This window comes from Cnephaeus nilssonii (genome assembly GCF_951640355.1).
Source record: "Cnephaeus nilssonii genome assembly, chromosome: 5".
NCBI classification, from domain to species: Eukaryota; Metazoa; Chordata; class Mammalia; order Chiroptera; family Vespertilionidae; genus Cnephaeus; species Cnephaeus nilssonii.
Genome location: NC_137076.1, coordinates 106491793 through 106512236, shown reverse-complemented (window position 1 = coordinate 106512236; position 20444 = coordinate 106491793). Strand labels below are relative to the sequence as shown.

Here is a 20444-nt window from a genome sequence, read left to right as displayed (position 1 = left end):
AGAATAGGGGCTTTTGAAAAATAAGGCTTTAAGAAAGCTTGTCATTTTAGGGCTAAATTTTAATAGAATGTGAAAGTTTGAATCCTTACACTTATTTGTTTAAATAAAACCTAAAAATTACTGATTGGTTCAAAATGGTTTTATGGAAAAGCTAATTGGTAACAAAAACTTGGCATTGAGTGCGAAGGCTCCATCGTTTCTGAGCAAAGCATACAAAGGTTCGCAGGGGCCAGGGCCGGGGAGAGGCCCAGACGTTTACAACAGCAGGCATTTTCTCTTCCTCTTCTTGACGGGCGGCGGGCAGAGAACGGCTCGGATAGCTTCGTCGAACACTGTCTTGAGGCCCCGCTGTGTGAGCGCCGAGCACTCCAGGTATTTTACGGCGCCTGCGGAAACAGCCTCTTAGGGCATCGGCCCGGTCCTGACAGAACAAGGCTCCCCCAGGCCCGCCACCTTCTTCCGTCAGGCGAGACACAGCACAGCAGCCCCTAACCCCACTGCCTCTCCCGAACACTATGGGCGGGGCCCACCCAACTGGTTCCCCAAAAGTGAGCCAGACCCTGAGCTGGAGGAACACCCTTCCCCGTCCCAGGCCGGACTCTCTCTCTCAGGAAAATGGAAGCACGTGCAAAGCAAACACGAAAAGCGCGGGAGCTCTACCGATCTCCTTGGCCATGGCTAAGCCCTGCGGGTAGGTGATGGGGGTCAGCTTCTTCTCCTTCAGCTTCTCAATCGTGTCTTTGTCATCCCTCAGATCCAGCTTGGTCCCCACCAGGATGATGGGAGTGTTGGGACAATGGTGTCGAACTTCAGGGTACCACTGGATGCGGAGAAAGGAAAAGAGTTACGACGCTCTCCTTTTGGCTTCCTTCACCCAAGTCATATCCTCAGTTGCCAAAATGTCAACTGCCCTTTAGTCACTGTGCCCGACGGCCTTCAACGGACACGGCACCTGCTCTCCAGCCGTGCTCACACATCCCACTCACTCCCTTCGAGGACCACGGGGCAGCCTGGACCACAGGGCCCCCGTGGATATTTGACAGCAAGCAGGACTCCCAAGTTAAACCCCACAGCAAGCAGGCAAACTCGTGGCCCTACAGGGCAGGCACTACTGTCAGCAAGAGAGAGGGGAAGAGACAGGGATGGTTCCCCTAAAACCACTTTGTTTTTAGTAAAACGAGTCAAGTTCTTAGGTCAGCTCAGAAAAGACTCCATACAGGGGTGGGCAAAAGTACGTTGACAGACTTAATACAAATAAATGCAATAATTAATCACACACACAGTATTTAGTGTACTCACAACTGTCAACCTCCATTTGCCCACCCCGTTTACTCAGGGAGGAGAATAAAGGTCTGAACCAAGGTCTCCGCTCCGCTGCCATCACCCGCTGAGCCTCGAGGAAGGGCGGAGTCTGAGAGGTGCAGGGGGGGCGGCGCTGGGCCCCCTCCTTGGAGGTTGAGAGGTACAGGGGGGGCGGCGCTGGGCCCCCCTCCTTGGAGGTTGAGAGGTGCAGAGGGGGGGCGGCGCTGGGCCCCCCTCCTTGGAGGCTGCCTCGGCACTGAGTCAGCCGGAAGCTGCCGCTCCCCGCGCTGCAGTCAGACACTCAGGACCCCGATGGTGTGCTTCAATAGGATTACTAAACCCCATTTAACAACTGAAAATGTCAATCAGTGAATGGTATTTTATTTCTTAAAGTTCCTTCCTGAGAGTGACATTACGTAACAAAATAGGTTTTCTAAAAACAACAACAAACAAAAAGAACCCACTTACCTTTGCACGAACATTCTCAAAGGATGCAGGACTGACGAGAGAGAAGCAAATTAAGAAGACGTCCTGTAAGAGGAACACAGGTGGCGTTTAGGAGATGGTCTCGCCGTGACGAACGCACTCTGCTTTCTAAATGCCGCTGGGGACGAGCCGCCGGCCCAGGGGCACGTCCTGGACCCGCAGCCTGTTGAGAGCCGGCTCCCTGGACACACCTGGGCCTGGCAGCCGGCTCCGGCACGGTGGGCAGGGCGCGGAGGCGGAGCAGGCTACCAGCTACTGAGGCTGTGGAGGCACCGAGTCAGAGCCCCAACTCCCACCGGGAGTCTGACGGGGACAAAACCACGTGTCAGGGCACCCCAGGATATGTCCGTAAACCTGGTCAGTTTCTCAAAACGTCATCTACAAGCGGCACGCCTCTCAGGAGCTCCGCACCGAGGTGACGCGGCTCCAGACCCACTGGCTGAGCACCTGCCCGCGGAGGCCGGCCCGCTGTCCGAGCGGCCCCCGGGCGGGGTAGGTGCAGAACGAACACCTGAGAAAAGGTGGGGCTCCAGTGAGACATCTGGGCGCTCCCTCCCGCTCTGCATTGTGTAAAAAGTCTAAATACCTACTCGAGTTAAAAAATACCGAGTTTCTAGAATGCTAACTTTATAAAACATTTTCCTGGAAAGAGGCAATTTGTTACTTGGTGAAATGCCCAATTCCCAAGCTAACCCTCTCAATCATCCCGCGGCTATCGTGTACCTGAAAGGGAAAGAAAGCCCACAAAACGGCCTCTGTGAACATTTCTAATGCAGCACATGCACAAGCTTGTCCAAGAGCCACCTCAGCTGACGGCATGACCAAGCAGAGTGGGTTAGCTTGCCAGCCCGCACAGCCGCACCCAGACAGCCCCGCACCAGCAGGAGAAGCCTGGCAGCCCTGGTTAGTCTCACCCGCTGGGCTCCGGGCCCGCAGTGGGGTTCCTGGAGGAGCCCCGTCTCCATCTCCACCAGCCTGGGGAGCCCCCTTCACTCGGGAGGAGGAACTGCTTTCATTCAAGCTGGTGGTGAACGGTCACACCCTAGCCAAAGCTCGGTTCACCAAGCACACCCCAGAAACGTGAGGCTGAAGAGGAACCCTAGGAACGCTAAGAAACGAGAGGAGAGAGGAAGCTGAAACTGAAGTCGACTGAAAGGTTTACATACGGCAATCGGCTTGTCTTTGCCCCTGGAGGTTATATCCTTACCGTACGTTTCTCCGACCTAGTAATGCATGAGAACTTGGTTTGAGTTTAGTAAAAATGGAGGAAAATACAATCAGCACAGCCTGTTATTTATTCCTCACCAGAATTGTCTCCACCCGCCCAAGGTTTTGGTCCAACAGCAGCCAATGGTCTAACCCCGCGGTCCCCCACCTCTCGGACCCCACGGACCCCCGGGACCACCGGTTGGCGACCGCTGGTCTAAGAGGTCTCTGATGCCAAAGCCAGTTAACCACCCTGGGGGAGGGGATGGTGAAGCCGGAGGGCAGGCAAACACGGAGGAGACGGGGCACCCTCCTCCCCACGGCAGCACACCGAGGCCACACGCCCAGCAGCTGGTGCTCAGCAGGGAGGGGTTAAAGCGTGTCCTTCCTGCCACGGCCCCCATCCGCGGCAGGCACGCCTCCCCGAGAGCCCCGTCCGGCCATCAGACGCGGCTGAGGCCGCTGTGGACAGGCCTCGGGGGGACAGGCTCTCCGGGAGAGGGCCGAGGCTGACCTCTGGGAGCAGTGTTGCTGCACAGAGACCTTCAGTCGCTGCCGCCGCGGCTGTGGACAGAGTGGCCCCGAGTGACAGCATGCGGGTGTGGGTCACGAGGCTTTCCACTCACTCCTCTGTCTCAATAAAATGGGGAGACTGGCTCTTCCAGCAACACACAGCCCTGGCTCTCTCAGACGCACGGACAGAGAATTACCTTCATTTCGTCTCATTCGAGCTGCTCTCGCTTCCAATTTGAAGAGACCAGTAAAGCTTCCCTAAGCCCCTCTGTAGCCTGTGGCTGCCGGGGAAGATCTGTCCTCCCAAGAACTTGCCGTGACGCCAGATCTTCACTGTGACACAGGGACTCCTCGGGGCTGGCCACGGAAATGCCGTTCAAGATGCCTCTACCCACATCTACGGCACCTTTTCCATTTTTAAGAACATCTTTTGTGACGGAGAAAGATGTTTTCCGACCTACGTTCACGTCCCACCATCTGCCTGTTCCCTCCCCGGCCGACAACCCTTCCCCCTGCTCAGACCTCCTCCTCGCACCGGCTGCTCAGACCTTTGCTCTCCACCTGCCCCCGCAGTGTCACGCGGCCCATCCCTTGTGACAAGCCTGTCCCTGTGACATGTAGCTCCTCACACAGCCACCTGTGGGCAGCACAGGACACTCCTTCCTCCCAGGTCGCTGTGTGTCCTGCAGCCTCTTCCACCTGCGCGGTCCTGGGCCACAGCCACCTCCCCTGGGCGTGGCCGTCACCTGCCGACAGCACAGGGCATTCCTGACCCACGGCCGGGCCCAGAGGCGCTCGGTGACGTGACCACTCCCGCTGCTAACCCTGTCCTCACGGCCAACGTCACAGCCGTTTTCCTCTGCCCGCCCGCCCGCCGCTCGGTGGTACAACCCACAAAACGAGGTGGCAGACCTCTGATGGCAGACTCTCACGGCACTGTCATTCTTTCCTTCACTTCCGTCGCTTCCCAATGCTTTCCACCTGGTTGTTCCTTTCAGGCTGGGGTATTTCTTTAATACAGGCATTCTACGCACCAGAAAAACACCAGGCCCACCCGCACGCAGAGCAAGGAGCCCCGCCGAGGGCAGGCCTGGCCCACGGCTCCGCCACGGCAAGTCTGTGTGGCAACAAGCCATCTCCCAGAAGGCCGCCATGGCCAGTGTGCGCCATGCTGAACTGGAGACCAAACGTAAAGCAAACGGAAGACCACTCGCTTCCCAGCTGCCTAAGCACAAGCACAGGAGGTCACTGTGCCAACTGCAAAGCCCCGCCGCCCTCCCAGCCGAGGAGAGGAGCTACCAGCCCGCAGCCGGGCCGACTCCATCCTCACCTTCTAGGCAGGACTCACGAAGGCCCCACAAAACGCCCTCTTCCTGCCAGCACCCGCCAGGGCAGCCCGCTTCCTCGAGCCCTTGCCCAACTCTCACCGCCGTCGCCGAGGCGTGCGAGTCCCTCAGGACAGAGTGCCAGCCCCTCCGTGCTCACCACGGCCGTGTGCCCAGAGCCTGGCCGGAGGGCGCTGATGCCGCGGCGGCCAACCTGGCCACGCTCGAAGCCGTGTGACCATCACACAGCCCCGCTCCACACCCCGGCGCTTCTCTGTCTCTCGTGTGGCAGTAAGCTAGCCAGTGCTTACAAACCCTTTTCAAGTCAGGGCACATACTGCCACGCCCCACCTGGGTGACCCACACAGGGTCGGGCCGTGTGACTGACAAGTCACACCTGTTCCCACTCACACACTAAGCACCGGAACAGGCGGGCACAGGCAGCGCGCGGACACAGGTGCTCACACCTCCATGCCGAGCACGCCAGGTGGAGGTGAATGTGCAGAAGCTACAAACATTTTTAAGGAGAACGTCAAGGTAACTTATCGGAGGGGAGAAAAGCCCTAAGGATTACTTAATTTAGAAAAAATAAAAACGTGAAGGGCAAGCTATACTGAAAACGATGACTACTTGCTCACCACCTTCTGGAGAACGAGGTAGAAACCAATGGTTTCAAAGGCTGAACTGAGCTGCAGAGCTGCCAACAGAGGGGTGCCGCACCCAGTGGCCTCGGGAACAGCGTCTCTTTCCAGGACCCACAGGCAGGATCGTTTCCCAGGGGCCCTTCCAGAGTGGGCCTGAGCGCGGTCACGGATGAGCAGCGGGAGCAGGCGTGCAGCCCAGAGAGCCGGCAGCGGGAGACCGTGCTCCATGAGCACCAACAGGAACCAAGAACCAAGGAGCCGGCCTGGCCCCTCAGGGCCTGCTCCTCCCGGCAGGACAGCAGGGCTCAGCGGAAGGACACCTTCCAGGCAGGGGCACCTCCACACTCGGACCCGCCCTCCGCCGCCAAGGGTGACGTCCTTCCTCATCTGCCAGGAGCCCAGGCGGGCGTGCCTGCCTGCTGGCTGGGTGCTCTCCCCCTCTGCTCCTAAGTCACGCCCCTCGCCCTCCATGTAACACGTGGCGCACTACAGTACACTGTATGTGTGAGCTCCTTGAGGGCAAGAATCACACCCTACTCCTTCAGCTGTTCAAGCACTTGCTAGGACACAGCTCTTCCCGCAGAGGGAACGAGACGGCCAGGCTTAGGTCCCAGCCCTCCCCCGAAGGACAACACCCCCTCGGCTGTCAGCCAACTCACTGCCGCCCGAGTCAATCAGTGGCTAATCGGTGGCTATCTGTGTTCTTTAGCACACCAAGCGGAAATCTGGCCAAGTCACCTCTGACACACCGAGTGCCTCTCTGAGAAAAAGACCACGCCCCACCCTGAGTCACAGGAGGTAGAGGGACACCCTACCCACCCTTCCAGACGTAGCCAGTGGGCCAGGAGACTTCTAGCTCAGTATGTTTGCAAACCCATTTAAAATCTCCAATTATTAAGCACCCACTGGCATAGAAGAGATTCCTAAACATATTGATTTGGCTGGTTTTTAATACTTTGTTAATTTTTAGTTGTAGATAAACTAAAAAATCATACAATTCAAACCTCCCATTTTATAGTTTTTGTCTGTTACCAGAATCTAGCTCAAGAACAATCAGCAAAAATCTACAGCTCAAAGAAACAGTGCTTGGCAATTTCTCCAGCAGAAAACAAAAGAGGCAATCAATGACTGCTGCCTGGAAAAGGCAGTTTTCAGAAGTTTAAAACTACCGTTACTAAACAGGAAGTTCATTTAAAAACAAAAACAAGATGTGGGTAGACTGGAACGAATTAGTTCTTTTCACCCACACTACCCACCAAGGAAAAGTGATGGGTAAACCAAGCGAAGGGTCAATCAAAGGATCAAAGCTGCCTTCTCCAGCTGTCTCCCTGACCTGACCCTTAACCCCTCTGGCCATCTGGCTTGCTGGGAGGATGGGTGACTCTGAGCTGAGGTCTGCAGACCTGCATGCGAACGAGGGGGGCCTAACAGGCGCCGCTGATGTGCCCGGGACTGATGTGCCCGGGACTGATGTGCCCGGGACTGATGTGCCTGGGACTGATGTGCCCGGGACTGATGTGCCTGGGACTGATGTGCCCGGGACTGATGTGCCCGGGACTGATGTGCCTGGGACTGATGTGCCCGGGACTGATGTGCCCGGGACTGATGTGCCTGGGACTGATGTGCTGGGACTGTCCCATATGCTTCACGCTACTGACTCCGCTAACCCCACAGGAAAGCGGTGAAGCCAGAGACGAAGACAACGGCCCAGGTTGCACAGTAAGAGGGAGAGCGGGGTCTGAACCCAAGGAATTTGTTAACTGCCTCTATACCATGTTTGTCATTTGGTGACTAAGCCTCCGAAATTGTTTTAAATGCACTTTTAAAAGGAAGAACAAAATGTAACAAGATAAGCAAATGATGCAAGTAAGATACTTGCATATTTAAAGACAAGTGGCTCTCTCCCTCTCCCTTCCTCTCCCTCTAAAAGTCAAATAAAATCTTAAAAAAGGAAAAATCACTCGTGGTCCTTACTGTCTGCGGATAGGAGAGGGGACGTAATCGGTCATAATCTTCTTGTCCAGCCGTATCCCATAGGCCCAGATTCACCGGTTTTCCATCTACCATCACATTGGCAGAATAGTTGTCAAAGCTGTAAAACACGGAGAAAGAACTGTTAGTCTCTAGCCTTGGAGCATAAGGCCCAGGTCCAGGACCCGGGTCGCTGTCCCAGCTGGGGTCCCAGAGGAAGTGGTGCTGAGAAGGCCGGCGGGGGTAGGGGTGAGGGGGAGGGTGGGGGCTGGAGGCCGCCAGGCCAGCAGATACCCCTCCTGCAGGCACAAGGAGACACCTGTGAGCTAAGACGTGGAGGGAAGACGGGGTGGAGTGTGAGGGAAATAATGCACAGCTTGGGAAAATGCCTGAGAAACAAAGGAGCGCTACTAATGTAACGGAAATCAGTTACTGTCAGCAATAAAAAGCTCTGCCTTCACTGAAGAGAGCACTAAGGCTTTCCTCCCCAGGAAGAAATAGAATGTAAACCTGGTCCCTCTTTCAAATCCCGCTGCTGAGCTTTTCACAGACGTCTGACTCACTCTCAACAAGACGGCACACGGCGGGGCTGGGCCTCCGCAGACCCACCGTGCAGGCTGGGCTGAGTCAAGGCTGATCATCCACGCCCGCAACCAGCGCAGCGCGCGGAGGGGTTGAGAAGCCATCGCTTAACGTTTTCAAAGTGAGTGTAACTGGATTACACATACGATTAAATTACTCTGAAGTTGCTACACAAAAACTGGTTAACCATAGGAGGAAGACCAAAGAAGCCTACAGGCTAATAGGGGAAAATAAGGTTGACAAAAATTACGAGTATCACAGAGTAAGTAGTTCATTAAATAAAAAACTGGCATTGCAATTCAAACCACACAGAAACAAAAGAGCTCCAGAATGCATGTTTACATACTCTGAAGACTAAAACTTAAGGTCTTACTACACTGGGGCAGCAAAGTCAAGGTCTAAAGTGCTAATGTGGTTTGTAAAGTTCAGTGACCAAACTAGTTTTCACTGGAGGTCTGATGTGTAGTAATTCTGCCTCATGCGAAAAGGATAGATTATTCACTGAATGGTGACTCCCCCCACCTCCAATTTGGGAAAGAATCAGGTGCCTGTCTCATACTAAAATAAAAAATACATTCGAGGCCCTGGCTGGGCAGCTCAGTTAGTTAGGGTGTCATCCCAATATGCCAAGGTTGCTTGTTTGATCTCTGGTCAGGTCACACAAGAGAAGCAATAAGTGAATGAATAAGTAAGTGGAACAACAAATCAGGGTGTGTGTGTGTGTGTGTTGCTTCCTCTAAAAATCAACCAATAAATAAACATTAAAAATACACCCTAAATAAACTAAAGATAAAAACTTGAACCACAAAAATCCTAGGAAAATTACTAGAGAATATTTCCCCATCACTCATAGGAGACATCGTAACAAAGTTCAAAGACAAATGAAGAGACATGAATTAATATTTCTTATATGCAGAAGTTCCATTGGTAAGAAAAAAATTTCAGTAGAAAAATAAGCAAAAATTTCAACAGGCAATTCACAGAAGACTATGAATGAACAGTAAACATTCAAAAGATTTTAACTTCACTGATGATCAGAAATGCAATGGTAAGGTAACTTTATCAATTCATGAGGACCACCACATGTACTAAGGGGCTGTTTCCGTCACAGCTGGTCAAAGTGATAGCCTTTTAGACGACAAATGGGTAGTATCTATGAAAATTTAAAATTTGGTACAATTCCACATGTGCACAAACACACATGCAATGATGTTTAACACAGCTCTGTGTGCAATGCCAAGAAAATGACCAGGGTTCATCAGCTATAGCAGTTCAAAGTCCTAACAGCTGTTAACGACTCAGCTCTATCTACATGTGTGGATCAGGACAGTCCCTACATAGGTTCCGGACAGTGTGATTCCACTGATCCTAATATATAAAAACCCAGGGTCCATAATGACCGAAGGCTCGACCCACCGGAAGCCACGGGAACGACCCAGCACTGACTGCAGAGGGGGCTGCGGATCAGGCCCAGAGAGAGGCCTGGACAGAGAAGCAGGGTCTGATCCGTAGCCTCCGTGGCAGCTGTTGATCAGCCCTTGCCTCTCTCTTTCTCTCCAGGCCTCGTGGGGGCTGCTGATCAGCCCCACTTCTTTGATCAGGCCTAGAGATGCTGACTGGCATAGAAACCAACCAATCAGAACCAAATAAGGGTGAAGTGGGAGGAGCCAATGGCTGCCTAGGAGGCAGAGCTTTTGATGCTGACTGGCATAGAAACCGACCAATCAGAACCTAATCTGGGTGAACTGGGAAGGGAGAACCTAAGGTGGGGGCTGAGGAGGGGTTTTAAAGGCTACAGCTGTTTGGTATAAGGCAGTGGTTGGCAAACTTCGGCTCGAGAGCCACATGCGGCTCTTTGGCCCCTTGAGTGTGGCTCTTCCACAAAATACCATGTGTGGGCACTCAAGTACAGTGTGATTGAAACTTTGTGGCCCATGCTCAGAAGTCGGTTTTCAGCCTGGGCGAGTCTATTTTGAAGAAGTGGCGTTAGAACACTCAAGGGGCCAAAGAGCCGCATGTGGCTCGAGAGCCTCAGTTTGCCGATCACTGGTATAAGGTGTAAGAAAGCGGTTCAATTTTGTAATGACCGGTTTGGCAGCATAGTGTATATGTCTGGCAACATGGGATTATGTATTTTTGTCTGCCAAGAGCATCTCCTCCTGCAGTAAAAGGGTTTTCCTCCCCATTTAAGCAATCCTATCCTATATAATCTATCTATACTAATAAAAGGGTAATATGCTAATTAGACCCGGTCAACCAGCCATCTTCCGGATGTCCGACTTCCTTCCGAACAAAGCCATGGTGGTGGGGGGCTGAGGCAGAGAGGGCAGTTGGGGGCGAGATCAGGCTGGCAGGGGAGTGCCATCTGGGGTGAGATCAGGCCAGCAGGGGAGGGCAGTTGGGGGCGATCAGGCAGGCAGGCAGGTGAGTGGTTAGGAGCCAGTGGTCCCAGATTGTGAGAGGGATGTCCCCCAAGGGGTCCCCGATTGGAGAAGGTGCAGGCTGGGCTGAGGGACCCCCTCCCCCCGTACAAATTTCATGCACCGGACCACTAGTATTAAAATATGCAACAAGACACTTCAGGGAGCACCTAAGTGTGAGCATTGTGCTTGAGGAGATGGGACGTGAGGTGTTTCCTCTCCACCGGGAGGGAAGCCGGAAACAGAGTTCAGCGTGACCACAGGGTGGTGCTGCGAGGCCAGGCAGGCTACATGGGGCTCCCTAGTAACCCCATCATTAGAAAAGCGCTTTTCCATCTCCACCCAATTCTGCTGCCAACAGGGAATAAGCAGCTCAGTAGCCAATTCCACCCTCCTGTACGCTCACTCCCAAACACACCCTGGTTTAAATTCCAAAGCCCCGTAACTCAACAGTGACATGGAACCAGTGGAGAACTTGCCAGAAAAGACCAATTACAACATAACGGAGGAGGTCATGTTCCAATTCCCTGAGCCTGCACACAGAGCCCAGAGAGCCAAATGCATCTGAGACGTACATCACCCAGCCTCTATACTTCAGTTAGTTTAAATTTCTTGTATTTCCTAAACGTCTAAAAATCAATTAGAAAAGCTGTGTGTTTCATGACTGTGTGGAAACTACATTATATTAGGTATTTTTTTTAAAGCCCAAATACCTAGATTTTGGTGAATGTTTGAAAGGAAAAGCAATCATATCTGTTCATGTAAGTAGCAAAACAAAGGTCAAAGGTATCTGAAAACATCACAGATGAGTTGATTCCCAGTTTAACTTAAGATACTTACACAGTGGGGATATATTCTCCAGGAAATGCATTGGTAGTATAACTGATCAGTAGGCAAGTTTTACCTACAGCTCTAGAGAGAGAGAGAGAAAAAAAAAGGTATAAGTTGCTTGGTTAACATGAGTAATCCTAGTCTTCATTATTCTGTTAAAATAATTTATAGAAAACAAGGAGTATACACCAGTACTTAGCACTAAAGAAAACTGTTTCTGTAACCTTTTCTTTGACATTACACGTGCATTTTTATCTTGAAATTTAAACTAAACGAACTAGAATTTTTCAGAAAGGCAGTCAGGAGCCGTCACATTCTGGTTAGGTACGCAGTCAGGAAACGCTCTTCAATAAGGTTCAAGAGAAGCACTATTTTAAAATGGAAATTCTTTCCTGTGACCATCTGTAGAATCTTTCATCCAAGAATCTTCAATTCTAAACGGAAGTTATTTGATGAAACTAATATGCAAACACAGCTTTCCCCTGCCACTTCTAACGTGTTGCTAAGTAATAGATTGTGCTGCCTCTGAGTGGCAGCTCAAATTCCACCACCTTCCTAAAGCCGTCCCTCTGGCAATCAGTAATGACTGCTCTCTTAACAGAGTGCTTAGTCATAACCACCACACAGAACTCTTCTCACTTTAACTCATCTGCATTCACTTGCCACCTCCCCACCCTCTGTCCTCACGTATCACCACAAGCTTTTAGGGCAGCTAACACAGTATAATCCGGACGTTAATGAATAGCTCCGGGATGCTGGAGTCAACTTCCCAGCAGCGGCAAGGAGGAGAAAGCGAGAGACTCTGCAGAAATACTCCACAGAAGGAGAAAGGCCTCCTAGCTGGTAACGGGTACAGCGCACCATCACGCACAAGTCTGGGATTGGAAGTCTCCCAATCATTAAAAAATAATTTTTTTCAAGAGAACATCAGCTAAAATTTAAAGTTACTGCACCATTAGCCAAAACTGTACATTCCTAGGAAGACTTCAGGGCTGCTAGAGCCCATGGCCCTGGCCGCCTAACGGTTTAGAAGATGCCCACCTCCCTGCGTGCTCAGTAGGCTCACCAAGTTCCGAGGACACACCGGCACTCTGAGCTGTAAGGCTCTGTTGTCCAACCTCAACTGCTATAAATGAGGACTCACCATACGAAGCTGGTGCGTTTCTATTTTCCCTGCACTCTTCATTTAAGGCAAAAACCTCTCAACGAGGGCCGATTACAGGCCCATCCAGTCTTGCCAGTACTTGTTTCACTGGTAACATTACGTAGGGCTTAACAAAAGTTGGGACTCCCCACCCTAAAGCCCTCACAGAGTCAAACATTATATCATCAGGGGGTAGCTTCCAATTCCTAAAGGCTTTCTAAACAGAGATGACTCACTGGCCCTACATTTTGTTAAAAGCTTAGCATGTCAAAATAAACCTGTACGAGCAGGAGCCTAAGATTTGCAGTCATTACCCTGAACTGAGATCCACCCATGGCCAACTCTATCACTTACTGGCTGGAACTTTGAGGTAAGTTTCAGCTTCCTTATGCCTCCAGTTTTCTCAACTGTAATATGGATGCAAAACTACCAACTCCATCACAAACTATTGTGAGCATTACTTAATTCAATTTGAACCTATACCAACAAATTGCGTGCTATGCCAGGAAGAATATATACTAGGTACTGCAACAAGTAAGGCCTCATGGAATGTATGCAGTTCGTTAAAAAATGAGGAATACAACCATGACAAAAAATTACAGGTGCAACAGTGTTATCAAAGATGCTCTGGAAACATACAGCAAGAGAGCTAACCTAGTCTTGGGGGCAGTTAGAGGAGGCTGCAGTGCATGCTGAGACTTAGGGGAAGGAGGGACACGACAGGGAGGATTATTCTAGACCAGTGGTCGGCAAACTCATTACTCAACAGAGCCAAATATCAATAGTACAATGATTGAAATTTCTTTTGAGAGCCAAATTTTTTAAACTATATAGGTAGGTACATTGTTATTAACTTAATTAGGGTACTCCTAAGCTGGCCTTTGCTAAAAACATGGTATTTTGTGGAAGAGCCACACTCAAGGGGCCAAAGAGCCACATGTGGCTCGCGAGCCGCGGTTTGCCGACCACTGTTCAAGACAAAAGCAACAGCATATGGGGAGACCCAGGACTAAAAGAAGCCCAGAATAACTAAAGAACACAGGAATAAGAAGCAAGTGGTAGAGGAAAATTGGAAGAGATTATCATCTCTTCTTGCTAGGAACATGGACTTTATCCACTTGGGAAGTCACAGATGTTTTTAGTTGCCAAGAAACCATTAGATTTGCATTTTTAGAAGACTCTGAAGGCTGCTTGGAGAGAAGACTGAGGAAGCTGGGACCCTGAAGCAGGAAAAGGAAGGAGCAGCAGCTGCTCCATTCCAGTCACTACCCCTGGTAGTCTGGACCAAGAGGGGCTTTCAGGGTGAAGAGAGGGGGCATTTCAAGAGCTGCCTAGACTTGAGGCAGGACAAGCATGGCTCGGCCATGGGTTGGATGTGGTAGCTGAGGAAGAGAGCGGAGTCTAGGGCTATGATAAATGGACCTCTTTTCAAAATTACAAATGTTGTTGTGCAAAAATGTTCAGTTATTGTCACTTAATGTCCAGGATAAGCAGCTATGAGGATTTTAACTTTCGTCTTTGCCTGTGTGGCTCAGTTGGTTGAGTGTCGTCCTGTACACGGAAAGGTTGCAGGTTCAATTCCCAGTCAGGGCACATGCCTGGGTTGTGGGCTCAATCCCCAGTAGGGGGCGTGTAGGAGGCAGACGATCAATGTCTCTCCCTCTCCTACAAGTTTTCTCTCTTTACCACCACCAGCACGGCTAGAGAGCAGACGAGTTCCTGAGTAGGGGCGGCTGGGGATTGAGAAAGAGAGAGAGACAGAGACAGTAGGGAAAGCTGGGACCGGGTGGGACATTGCCCTCTGATGGAGAGACAGTGACCCAGAGCTGGTGCAGCACGTTTATTATATACAACATGATTCCAGGAAGTTTTACTAGAGTTTAAAACAAAGGAAATTATGTGAAATCGTGGTTAAAGATCAAGCTGCAATTCTTTATTCTTGTGGCTTCTTTGTAATTGTCACTCCTGGCTGAGCACGGATAATTAGGTTGGTTCTTTGCAACTGGCTGAACTTAGATAATGAAACCCACCCCCTGGCACCTGAACTAAGGGTCAGGCTGACAACATACCTGTCTCTGGCACGGTATGTTTCCCAGGACATGGCTCTGCCGGTGCCACTGGACTCAGCCAACAATTAGCTCATGTGCCTTCCCAGGCGCTCTCTACACTCTCCCTTCCTCGCTAAAAATCAATAAAAATATATTCTAAAAAATTTTTTTTTTACTTCCCTGTTAAAATGTAGTAGCACTTCCTTTAAGATCCTGGCCTAAGTCTCTTCTCTATATCTGAGGAATAGAGCCATTACTGTAAAGATGGCCAACTGTGCTTTAAGCACCCTGAACTTTCTTTTCCTGAAACTTTGTCTTCAGCTGAGGCAGTATCTTTTGAAAGGTTGAACTATAAAGGAATTCAAGGTAAGGACATAACCTGATATTGACTGAAATTTTATTAGCAATCAGTTATTTGCTACAAATCTGCATCCTATAAGATAATTATAAAATTATAACTTTTTAAATAAGTACATGTCCAACCTTTTATTTAAATATTTATTTAATTTTTAAAAACAGATAAAAAGAAAAAGGAAACAGTTATTTACCTCCTATTAGTGTATTTATTCACTCCTTTTAAACACATCCACAAATAAATGCCAGAAGCCAAAGTCAACACTGGCTCTAGGAGAATCACAGATTTCCCCACAGGAAGAATGGAGCCGTATTTGGTCATAGCCTGGACTGATGCTGCTGCAGAATTTCAGGAAGTTACTATTTGCTTTGGAATTTCCAATTTTATATATTAACTGCTCAGTTCAACCTCTTTTTAATCTTTGAAAGATTCAACTCCAGAAAATGAACGTGAGTCTACTGGAAGGACTTTCACATGAGCACTTTTTCTTTAACCTACCTGTGCACCTGCCCCATCTAACAGAAGTAACTAAGATTAAACCCAGTAACTTGTTCCTGTAATGTTCATTTTTCCATTAGAATTTTAAGGAAACTTTACTTAAAAATATTTTGGACAAATTCCACTGTTAATTCCTGAAATCTATAAACCAAAACTTTCACAAGAGAGTATTTTTTCCCATTGGTTAGGGGGCGGGGGTGTGAGAAACATGGATGTGAGAGCAACACATCAATTGATTGCCTCCAGAACTCACCCCGACCAGGGATAGGGATTGAGTCTGCAGCCATGGTATCGAACCCGAGACCCATTCATGCACGGGCCGACGCTCCAACCACTGAGTACACTGGCCAGGGCCAAAACTTTTTTTTTTTTTAATGATCAATAATCTAGAAACATCAGCAATTTCTTCATGTTTTTTTTAAAAAAAAATTTAAAGATCCTGAATTGAAAGGCCTCAACTTGCACTGGGAAATGGGAATGAGGAATCTAGCAGTAAGCCTTCAGTAAATGCAAAACTATGCACAGAATATGTTCAGAAAATACATGAATAGTCATTTCATGCTACAAAAACACAAAACACTAACAGAAATTCTCATATTCTGCTACTAACAAGACATCACAACCAACTTATAGAAAGCCACTAAAAAAAAAAGAAAAAAAAAAAGAAAGCCACTAATTATCACCATTGGAGGCTTCAAAAAACTCATCTTCTGTGTAGTTTCTGGAACAGTCAAAGCCGAAGAACTGCCGAATACAGAGTTAAGTCTGAGCAGCCTTTACTCAGACCGCCAAGCCTAACCCTGGGATAAGCTGATATTTGAGTCAGCTGAAGGTAAGAGTTCAAACAAGAATTTTTAAAAATGTGTTTTTAGTAATTTTTAGAAAGAAAGGGGGAGGGAGAGAGAGAGACATCAATGAGAGATAAACATCAATCAGCTGCCTCCTGCATGCCCCCTAACAGGAATGGAGACTGCAACCCGGGTATGTGCCCTGACCAGGAATAGAACCAGTGACCTCCTGGTGCATGGGACAATGCTCAATCCACTGAGCCACACCAGCTAGGCTCAAAACAAGAATTTATATCTAACTGTCTATCAGCCTCAGTCTCCTTCAAAATCAACTTCCCTAGTACATCGTCTTCAAACATTCCCTCCAATAATGGGAAGACATGGGACAAAGCAAACAGCAAAATGTTGATGACAGAATCCAAGTGGCAGTATCCACGTGTACATGTAGTTCATCGCACACTTCTTTCAACTTCTCTGTATGTTTGGAATTGTTCATGTTAAGATGCTGGAGGAATAACATTCCTTCTGACGACGTCTCTTAACTGCCCATCTGGAACCGGTAAGCAGGGTTCCTGACCAAGCAGCTCCTTTCTGTGAGACCACAGTGAGACGGGGCTGCCTGGCCATGCAGAGGTGAAAAGCAGTTAAGTACCAAAACAGTAGATGACTAATGCAAAGTCAACATCATAAAAGGTGGATTTAAGGTTTTTAAAAATGGATTCCTGACCCTCCTCCACTAAACCAAATTTTTACTGCGATTATAATTTGAATAGCAGTCAGAGAGAAGGGGTATTGGGAAGCTGGGTGAAAAAGGTAAAGGAATTAAGCAAAATTTTAAATTAAAAAACAAACAAACAAAAAACCTTAGCTCGGCCAGTGTGGCTCAGTGGTTGAGCAACAACCTATGAACGAAGAGGTCATAGTTCCATTCCCAGCCAGGGCACATGCCTGGGTTGCGGGCTCAAACCCAGGTGTGTGCAGGAGGCAGTCGATCAATGATTCTCTCTCATCATAGATGTTTCTCTCTCTCTTTCCCTCTCCCCTCCTCTCTGAAATCAATAAAAATATATTAAAAAAATGTTTTAAAAACTCAGTCACAAGCAACCGTATGGTGATTACCAGAGGGAAAAAAGGGGGGGAGGCTGAACACACAATGTAATATATACAGATGATGTATTATAGATTTGAACACCTATAATTTTATTAACCAATGTCGCCCCAATAAATCCAATTTAAAAAATTAGTTCACAAAAGAAAAAAATTTAATCATATACGACCTAACTATCCGATAGGAGAATGACTGAATAAGCTATGGCTATGATAAAGCATGACACATTAAAAAAAAAAAAGGCATTAGGTGTCATTTTACCAACCAAGATCAGTCGTATACTAAACTTGAATTTGGAAGTCAGGATTTCAAACATCTTTACAACAGGCCAAAAACATGGCACCCTATGCCTCAAAATGAAATACTTAAGGACAAACCATGAAGCTTAAAAAGAAAAAGATTATTCCATGGAAGGCATGATGCATACATGAATTTTTCATGCTCAATTAAAAACAATCCCTGGCAGCAATATCTAAATTAGACACTGGGCTGAAGAGGCTACTAGCCCGATCTGGACACCAGTTTGTAGAATGAGTGAAATGAGGGCTTCAAGTCGCTCGCTCCTCGCCTTCTAGTAAAACAAAGCCAGAGCAACACTATTAAAGATCGTTTGTAAGTGTCTGACTGTGAGATGCTGCCTTTCAGAAGTCAAGCTGAGCGAAAATCTTAGGGAGAGGTCCCCCAAATAAAAGCGACGACCCCGTGTTCAGGAAGGACTGCCTTCAAATAAAAAGTATCAAATCTTATCTCCTAGTTTAGAGTCAATGCAATTAAAACTCACAATAGAGGAAATAACCCATTAGAAGAATATGGATTAATTCACCCAAGTTATAACACGGTCATGACATGGGACTTAATGAATCCAAACCGACATCATGTCGGCGTGGACACCCAATTAAACACTGGAAATAAAAATAAAACAAACAAAACCACCATGGTTATGACTTAGCTTTTAACCAGAATTCCCAAGAACATTTTGAAAATGAGGAAGCTTGAAATTTGTGGAACCTGTTTGCCTTCATTGCTTCAACTGCCCTTAATTGCCGGAAAGTCCACACACTGAGTGACTCCTTAGCTCCACGCAACGTAGACCCACACTTAACGTAGACCCACGCTCGGCTTTAACAATTTGTTAATGAAAGAACATTCCCACTTTATCACCAGGAACATATTTCATTTGGGTAAAAGCAGGAAAACACTTTGGGTATGGAAAACTGGTATCTACGTTTTGTGCGGAAGTCCTGTCTGCCACATGCTGTCCGCACAGCTCCAAGCTGTTTGCAAAGGTGCATTGCACTCCCGCTACCCTTTAGCCCTGTCAGCACCCATGTCAAAGGCAGTATCTAAAAACCCCAAAAACTCCAGGCTAGGAACTGTGCTTGACGCCCCACACTCGCTTCCCAGAGCCCGGCAGCGCCCCGGGCATCAGAAACAGCACCGTGGCTGGGGCGGCGGGCCCTCGTTGAGCATCCGGGAGGCACGTCCAGCATCTCCTTTAACCCTCACAACTTCCCCCGGAGGCCCCGCCCCGGGGGGATGAGTGACGGCTCCGGGGCCTCCTCCTCCGTGGTGGGGCCGGGGCTGAAGGACCCAGACCCCAAACGAGGCATTCAACAGGTCCTCGGACCAGCCAAGCCACTCCCCACAGCACATTTATTTATTAACCTGTAAGTAATAAATAAACACACGAAACATACCTGCCGTGCTTACGGCTTAGTTTTAAACATTTCCAAATGGGAATGTGACGCGCTGTGGCACTATATGAAGACATCAGCAATCTGACCTTTTTTTTTTTTTTTTTTAAACTCAGAGAAACAATGTCAACTGTCCACACAACAATGACCGAAAGGCGCTGGGAGCTCCTCAACGCACGGGGCAGAAAGCGACACCGGCCCCGGGACGAGTGCGGGAGCAGTAATCGCCAGGAAGAGCGAGGCCAGAGCGCTTCCTTCGCCTCTGCCCGCGGCCCAAGGCGGAGCGGCCGCCTCCCGGGCTGGAGGAGACGGGCTGGCAGCCCCGCTCGCGGCTCCCCTGCTCGCGCGGAGCTGCCCGAGCGATGCCGGGACGCACTGGTGCTCGGATCACACTGAGAGGCTTGTCTCGATGGGAGAAAAAAGCTGCACAAGACAAGTCTTGTGTCCCAGGCCCGTGACCACCGCACACAGGAATGAAAAGAAGAGCCCGGGGTCCGGGCCGCCCCGCCCCGCCCCGGGGCTGCCGGCTCGGCTGCACCCCAGACCCAGCGCCAGAAGCCACGGCCACTGTCCCTCTCGTGAGGACCCCACCACACTCAAAGCACAAAACAAATCCCAAAAACCCGTTTTAATCACCCCCCCGCTCCTCGCTGATGGGGTCTGAGAAGTTTCTCCACGCAACGAGCAAAAGTAGTCATTTCTTACATCCTGCAAGTGGCGGAAGTGGACACCCTGGTAAATCAGTTCGGGGTCCCCCAAACCAGCCGGGCAATACTCGTCAGTGGTGACCGACGGCCGGGCCGCACGGGCGCTCCCGAGGGGGCTCCGGGGCGCACGGAAAGCCAGCCCAGGGTCCTTTTTCAGGAAAGGCAACCGGCCCACGCAGCCCGTCCGCAGCCTGCGAGGCGGTGGCGGAGCGCCGCCGGCTGCGTGTGGCCCGGCGGGCAGCGGGCGCGGGGGGAAAGCCGAGGGTGGAGTTCACTTTTCCCTCCGGCCGCCGTCGGCGACTCCCTCCCCCACCAAAGAGAGAGAACGGGGCCGGAACCAGGCCCGCGCCGCGGGGTCCCGGGCAGGGGTGGCGGCCCGCGCCCCCGAGAGGCCGGAGCCCAGGCCCCGCGCGCGCCCGCCCCGTCCCACCCCGGCCCTCGGCCCCGGCCCCCCGGCTCCCACCCGCGGCCCGGCCCGCGCACTCACCCGTCTCCCACCACCACACACTTGATGGCCTGCATCTGGGCCGCTCGGGGGGCCGCGGCAGCGGCGGCCGGGGAACGAGGAGGGAAGCGGGGGGCTCGGCGCGCGGCGGGCGGGCGGGCGCGCGGCTGCAGGCGGCGGGGCGTGGGGTGCCGGGGCCGCTGTCCACGCCGCCTCGCCCTCCTCCAACGGGAAGCCGAAGCCCAGCAGCGGCCACCACCCAAAGCTGGGGAAAACTGCAGAGAAACAGGAAATGGCCGCTCCACTCATATCCGGCCGTCCCTCCCCGCGCCGGCGCCGGCGCTCCCAGGCTCGGGGCGGGGCGTTCCCGCCCGCGC

The 20444-nt window shown here is 50.4% G+C and overlaps 1 protein-coding gene across 2 annotated transcripts; it reads right to left on the bottom strand.

Moving 5' to 3' along the window:
* Positions 1-38: 38 nt before the first annotated feature.
* On the bottom strand, positions 39-20405 carry RAC1 (Rac family small GTPase 1). Of its 2 annotated transcripts, XM_079770183.1 has the most exons (7): positions 20110-20405; positions 11290-11361; positions 7451-7568; positions 2955-3011; positions 1771-1833; positions 661-820; positions 39-386 (listed from the first exon to the last, which is right to left on the bottom strand). In XM_079770183.1, exons 1-7 carry the CDS (start codon positions 20142-20144, stop codon positions 256-258), a joined length of 636 nt encoding a protein of 211 aa, XP_079626309.1. In that variant the 5' UTR covers positions 20145-20405; the 3' UTR covers positions 39-255. The 2 variants fall into 2 exon arrangements, with proteins under 2 accessions (XP_079626309.1, XP_079626308.1); XM_079770182.1 differs by lacking the exon at positions 2955-3011 and having other exon boundaries at positions 20110-20398.
* Between the last annotated feature and the right edge of the window lie 39 nt (positions 20406-20444).